Below are 7,471 nucleotides of genomic sequence, written 5' to 3' on the forward strand. Positions count from 1 at the left end.
ATTATCTGATGAGTGTAAACTGTGTATAGTGCATTAATGTCCCTCCCATCCCTATTTTTTTTCTTAGAGGCCTAGATATTTCATAAACTGAAGGTTGGTGAACTTGAAAATGTAATGCAAAACTCCCTTATTAGATGAACGAAAGGTTCTTAGTAGTTTCTAAATTGAGATAGGCACTCCATTAGTGGCATGATTCCCATGTATTTGCTTGTCCATTAGTCAGTGTGATGAAAATACAGTAGTTTCATGTTTGTTACTGTTCTTGATTGTCAGGTTACAGTAAGGAGTCTCTAATTGAGGCATTTCATGTTTAATCATTTTTTTGCCATTTTTTCTTTTTCACACCAAAATGTTAATGTAGCAATTAAGGTTGTGCAAAGTTATTGAAATTAAAGAGAGAAGAAAATAGGGAGGGTTGAGACATTGCCATATTCTTACCACAACTTTGACTAAGGTTTTCTCCATCAACCAGGTGACACAGACTCTGCTTCTGAGAGGAACCCTCAGCAGCAACCCCAACCACATTCAAGACCACCTTTACGTCGACAGGATGCTATTGATATTGTGAGCGAGGACTCCATAAATGGGGTAGCATCAAGCAATGCTGTCATAAGTGGGGATGCTACAAATGATGGTGCCATTGTAAGACTAGATGTCATAAGTGGTGATGGTGTTGCAAGCAGTGATGATGGTGTGAGTGTGTATTTCATAAGTGGTGATAGTGTCATAAGTGGAGATGTATACATAAACAGTGATGGTGCTGCCAGTGGTAATGCTGCCAATATTGACAATGCTGCTATAAGCAGTGATGTAGCTGTAAGTACAGATGCTGCCAGAGGTGGTGATGCTGTCATAAATAGTGATGCTGCCATTGATAGTGATGCTGCCAATAATAGTAATGCTGTTGTTAATAGTTTTGATGCCATTAGATGTGATGTTGCTATACCTAATAATGCCACAAATGGTGATACTGTCATGAGTGGTGATGTTGCCATTAGTAGTGATACTGTAGTAAGTAGTGATGTTCCTGTGTATGGTGATGCTTCTGTAAGAGGTGATGTGGCCACAAATGATTACATTGCTGTAAGTGGTAGTGTCCATGACGTAAATAGCAGTACTCCTGTTGATGATAATGCTTCTGTAATGGGGGATGCTGCCTTGAGTGTTGATGATGCCGTAATGGATATTGCTATGATTGATGATGATGTAGTGAGTTGTGATGCTGCCATTGGTGATGATGATGGTGTAAATGATAATATGCCATAAGAGATAATGCTGCTTTATGTGGTCCTAATGCCTTTTATTTCATCAGCAGTAATGGTGTGTAAGTGGCAGAAATGTGAATTACATATTAAAGCATTGGGTAAGTAAAAAAGAATTAAGAAATTATCAACTATTTCCTGTTAAGCCAAGCTTTACGTATAAGTCAGACAACACAGCAGTGCCATTTCAACAAGAATAATTATGATCATTTGGACACGAGTTTTGCAAACACTGTTTCCTTACAGTACTTGCCAGTTTTTGAGATATTCTTTAATTTGTAATAAGACCAAATGAATATTGTTTATTTTTTTATGCAGTACTGGTGGTCTGAAATGAAACTTGCATTCAGTGTAGTAAAGTAGGGAAAGAAAATTATTTACATTACTGACTATCAGAAAATTTAATTGACTGTGTTATATATTGCAAATTCATGTATTGATACTGAAAATTAGATTTGATTAGATACAAACATATGTAGGTATTTACCTTGAAAATTCATACTTCTGGTTTTTGTAGTTAGTGATTTATTAAGTTTTTCCTGATTTCTGATTTTTGCACATTGTGATTTATTAAGTTTTCCTGATTTTTCCATAGAAAGACAGTGAGGCTTAAGAAACATGATTTATTAAGAATGTTTTTTGGTGTTATTTAATTATCAGTTTTGAGCATTGATAAATCATATACAGGTAGATCTCCAGTTTGTATATCCAGAAACATCTAAAATTTGAATGCATGTACCTTCAAGATTTATGCCAAATTAGCAGATGAGTTTCTGAAGATTACATCTTTGTTTACCTTGTGCAGCCATAGCCCATGTCACTTTTCATCTGTGTTAGCAGTTGAGGTAGTAGTGCTTCATGCTGTTCTCAGTTATTTCTGTGGTTTTTATTTATTAATATCACCCAACAAGTGTCCAAGTGATAGTGCTGAGTTAAGAAGTGTAAATAAGCATACTGAAACTTTCAGTGAAATATTAAAGAGTTTAGATGATGTTGAGTCGGTACATAAACTAAGGAAACATTAGCTAATGCTACCCATCACCATTAGGGCTTCAAACTGTAGCAGGTGATGCCAAGTTTGTTGTGGAAGTGCATATAAACTAATCTGCAAAAACACACATAGAACATTGACATCTGCAAAAGTGCTAAAGTGAAACAGGAAAAATGAAAAGTAAAGTTATCACAAATATGTTTTAAAGATAGATTACAATCATTACATTACTAGAGTAATGCTGATCCACAATAGTACCAATGAGTATACAAAACCTTCATAGCTCACAGAAAAAAATTTAGTTCCTTCATTAATATTCATAACATAGGAAAATAATAAAAGAACATCATCCTAAAGTTTTACCTACATTTCAAAGCTTCTTGATGGGGAATGACACAAATACAGTACAAAGAAAATTATATAAAAAAAAATAAATGAGACAAGGCTCCTAACATGACCCTAAGAAACAAGGTTCTACACCTGACTGGCCAGTACCTGAAGAACAAGGCCTCTTCCCTGAACTCAAAAGTAATTTCAGGGCAGAGGCCATTTTCCTCAGGTACTGGTGGGGTTGGGTATACAAACTTATTCCTTAGGAATTAGAGGATCAGGTTAGACCCTTGTTCCTCTCTCAGTTATTACCTAAATCTTTGGACTTCATCATTCCCTCTTAAGAAATCTTGAAAAATTAACAAAATCTTAGAAAGATGTTCTTTCATATTTTCCGGTTATGAATATTTCTAAAGTTATTTCATTTCTAAAATGATAACCAGCATAATAGTGACGCCAAGCAATGCCAGAGTAAACTCGACATGAAACAGTCAGGAAAAAGCTAGGTAAAACTGTACAGTCACAACAATAAAGTGTCACACAGAAATGCTAAATTGAACTAAAGGAATACAATGAAATTAATGTCACAAATATAAGGTACATTTTAAAGATAAATAAACTATACATTGCTAAAGTCATTATGCCTCTAAAATGGCAACCACCATCGTAGTGACACTAAGCATTGGTAAGTAAACACACCACAAAACGATCAGTAAGCAGGGTAAAAACTACACAGCCAGAATGACAAAATCTTCCATCAAAGTGCTGAAGTTAACCAGGAAATACAAAAAATTATATTCTCACAAACATATAATATTTTGATGCTGAAATTACAAACTATACATCACTAAAGTCATATATTTCTATAATGACGACCACTTTTGTAATGATGTTATGCACTGCCAAAGTAAACTAACCATGAAATGATTGGCAGACGGCCAAGAAAGAACTGCTTGACAAAACAACAAAATCTTTCATGAAAAACACCTCAGTAAACAACAAGTAAATGCTGTTATAACTACAAGTTAACTTTCTAAAGGTAAAATTACAAATTATACATTCCTCTTCTAGGAAGCATCCCTCATTTTTACTGAGGGAGGCCTGTACATACAGATAACATGTAAAAACTACATTGGATATACGAAAACACCATTGTTACAGTTATGGAATGTTCAGAGCTCATTATGGGCATACAGCAAGATTGGATGTATAATCCAAGAATGTCCATTATTTGAACACTACTACGTTCTAGGGAATCCAAATTGGAGATCTGTCTGTACCATGTTTTGTCTATAAAGATGTTTAGATGGATGAACTTCCCAAAACACAAATTTATGTTGCTCATGGAGTTCTTCTTTACCAGCACTCTTTATTGTCTATAAAACCAGTTGTATGTTGTTTTTCATTGAGAGGTGGAGGTGTTAACGGACTCTGCTCGCTCGTGATTACATTGCAAGTGAAAAGTTACCTTTAGCAAGGCTGTACCATGAGGAACATATTCTCATCACAGAACTTCTCTCTCCAATGGGGACTACATTTCCCTGCTGCTGGAAGTAGTGCAACCTTGAGCTGCAGGAGCCTTTAGAAGAGTCCTAGATAACACTAGGACTCTTTCATAGAAATTGATCTAAAGGGTGTGTGGTCCAGATGTTTGCTTTGTCGAGTTTGTGTTAAACACAGTTTAAGAAATAAATTGTTTGTGGTATTTATGGATCTGAAAAAGTGTATAATACGGTTAATAGAAAGGCCTCGTGAAAGGTGCTACAAATATATGGGGTAAATGAAAAGTTCACTAGTTAGAGATTCTGTTGCCATGGCCACCCCCTTGAGGGAGTTCCAGTTGGGAACAGGCTTCAGAGATATGGATAGATAGAGTGGAAAGTTTCTAAATGCAGTGAGGTATTTTTACCAGGAAAAAAAGACATGTATTTGTGAGCAGGAAGGGAGGAGGGTGAATGGCTCCCATTGAAATTGGGTCTGTATCTTGGATGAGGGGTGTCACAATGGTTGTTTTATCTGTGTTTGGACAGGGTGCTGAGGGAAGTAATGCAAGAATCCTAGAGTGAGGGACACGGTTACAGTATACTAGGAGAAGGGAGTTGAGGATAAATGGAAGGTAAATCATTTGCAGTTTGCAGATGACACAGCCATGTTGACAGACTTCAGAGATAAACTTCTGAAGCTGGTGACAGAGTCAGGTAGTGTTTAAAAGGGAAAAGTTTACCGTAAATTTAAAGTAAGGTAATAAGGTGCAGCATGGTTGGGATGAGGGTTAAGACAGGATTGTTTTATTGCAAGTGTGAATGGGAAGGAAACTGGGTGCTTTCAGTATGTGGGAATGGACATGGTGATGGATGGAACCATGATGACTGAATTGAGTCATATGTTGGGAAAAAATAGTAAGGCTAAGGCCTTTGATGCAGTAAGGAGCAAGTGGAGGGAGAGGTAATTGTTTGTAGGGGCAAAGATAATTTTGTTTAAGGGTACAGTTGTGCCAACAGTACTGAGTAGATGCGAGTCAGGCTTTGAATGCAAAAGATAGTAAGAGGGTGGATGTGTTGAAAGTGAAATATCAGGGGACAATATGTGGTGTGATGCAGGTTGATTGTATATGACTGAATTGTGGAATTCATTGCAGTCTGACTGGGTGGGTTTGCTGAAATTGTTCACACAAATGGAGAGGGCAGTCAGAGTGAGATTGACTTATGTGTGTCAGAAGTTGGGGAAGGGGGAGATTGAGAAGGGTGTAGTGAAGGAGATATTAGGCTGCTAGGGTCTAAACATTCATGAAGATAAGCTTGAATGGGATAGAAGGAAGTGGGCTGATGTTTGTGGGGGGAATGTGTTGTCAGTGGCCTAAAGGTAAACCATAGAAGATTCTGTGGGACTTGGCTGTTGATGGTTGGCCTAGGTTGTGGTATATTATATATGAGAGCTGGAGATTTTACAATTGCAAATGAGGACATTGTTTGTTCCTGATGCTACATCTGTATGGCAGGAGAGGTAGTTAAATTTTAAATGAAAGTTCATTAGATATTTAGTTCTATGAGCGTTTGAATTTTAGTTCAGATGTTGTATGGAAAGGAATACCTGAATAAAAGAATTTCACTGGCCCATATACTTTCCAGCACATTTATGTAATATACTGTTTTTATATTTGTGATCATGTTATAATGTAAAGAGGCATTACAAATTTACCTCTCAATGAATTTTGATTTGACTGCAGGTATGATTAGGATTTTGAACATTTTGATAAGGTACTGAAGTTCATAATGGTAACAATCTTGCACTAATATCTTAATGAATCTTATCATCTACTAGTCTGGAATAATGTATCCCATATATGTACCTTCCATCATTGTACAATCCTTAGTATCAGATTTGGCTCAACTATAGATGTGTTATGAAAATGATTTTGAACTTGTTGTTTGTGTACATTTGTAAAACTCTTTTGACTTTTTTTGACATGATAAACCTTAGCTGATACATTGAAAATCCAGAGTTGCAATATGTTTCTCAAAATTGTAGAAACTCTCAATGTAGATGGTGCATCATCTTTTAAAAGTGAAAAACAAATGAAGGGACACCTAAATTTATTGTTTTTTGTAGTAATGTACAGGTACCGTTCACTTATCTGAACCAGAGAAAATCTAGAATGAGGTTGTAAGGATCAGCATTTAAGATGACGAAGGAACTGGTGAGCTACAGCTACAGCATTATGATATATCATGACACAGTGTATTGCATGCCATTGATTTCTTGAATTCTTCACACTCAGTGGTCAGGGAAATCCAAGATTAGTATATATTGATGTTAGCTTGAGAAAAGAAAACAACAGTGCTTGTAATCCACTCACATTGATATCTTTGGGAATGAACAAACTGATCACAGGCAAAAGCATCTATGATTACCTCCTTTGACACTTATTTTCCCCTCCCATACAGCAATATGAAGCCCCAGATTGGAGAATGCTTGTACAACAGATGAAACGAAGAATGGAAACAGAACAGAGATTCAAAAGGACTGGCAGCTCAGTAAGAAGTGATCGATCTAGCTGACAAAGAGCAGTGGTTGTATAAGGCTATGGATCACACATACAAGATTGACTTATGAATGATCAGTGGAAGGAGACCAGCCTTCAACCTGTGGAAATGCCAGGGTGACATTGACTATAACTCATATAGTGCAAAGGTGTGGATTTTCCAGCATCAGTAAGGAAGTTCCTAACCCCCACTCTTCACTGAAAAGTGGTTTTAGCATTGACTGTGATATGTTGTATGTTTGGTTTTCATGGTAAATGTGTGTACAATGTAAGATATAGGACATTACCAAGCTACATTCACTTTACATGTGAAAATAAGTTTGGTTATGAATTTAACAAGAAAATTTGCCAATAGCCGTTTTCATGGCAGATAGTTTTAAAGAATCGTCAATGAATCACTACAAAACACAGTATCACTTATCCCTCTCCAGAAGTAAACTTATGTCTAAGCTTTTCTTTATCAATTTGTTTTTCATATTCAGTTGGTGGTAAAGGGGCTGTATTCTGGTTTCTCCTTTATTCCGTTCTTTTTTTTCAGCTATTTCAGCCACAATTTTTTCTAGCTTCATCTTTAGTCTAATTTTTTTCCCCTCTATGTATTACCAGTGAAATTCACCAGGGACTTATGGCTTACTTGCCTTCCTTAAAGTTGCAGTCTAATGCCATTTGTTCAAATGTCACCTTCCCTCTTTCCGTTTTATTCACTAATTCTTAAATGTCCTGTCTTATTAATTAAACCTCCTGTGTCTGTAGCTTTTAGTACAGTATAATCTTAATAAGTCAGATATCAGGAACATCCTTGAAATTTAAATAAAATGGCATTAAGTAAACCAGTCACCAAACTTA

The 7,471-nt window shown here is 36.2% G+C and overlaps 1 protein-coding gene across 4 annotated transcripts in view; it reads left to right on the forward strand.

Moving 5' to 3' along the window:
* Positions 1–6,480, forward strand: part of LOC139748128 (protein wntless-like) — a 42,845-nt gene extending 36,365 nt beyond the window's left edge. For all 4 annotated transcript variants that reach the window (XM_071660804.1, XM_071660812.1, XM_071660829.1 and 1 more), the window contains one exon: positions 473–6,480. In XM_071660804.1, coding sequence (XP_071516905.1) covers positions 473–1,266 — 794 coding nt within the window. In that variant the 3' untranslated portion in view covers positions 1,267–6,480. The remainder of the gene's footprint in view (positions 1–472) is intronic.
* The last annotated feature ends 991 nt before the right edge of the window (positions 6,481–7,471 follow it).

This window comes from Panulirus ornatus, chromosome 5 (assembly GCF_036320965.1).
Source record: "Panulirus ornatus isolate Po-2019 chromosome 5, ASM3632096v1, whole genome shotgun sequence".
Taxonomy (NCBI): Eukaryota; Metazoa; Arthropoda; class Malacostraca; order Decapoda; family Palinuridae; genus Panulirus; species Panulirus ornatus.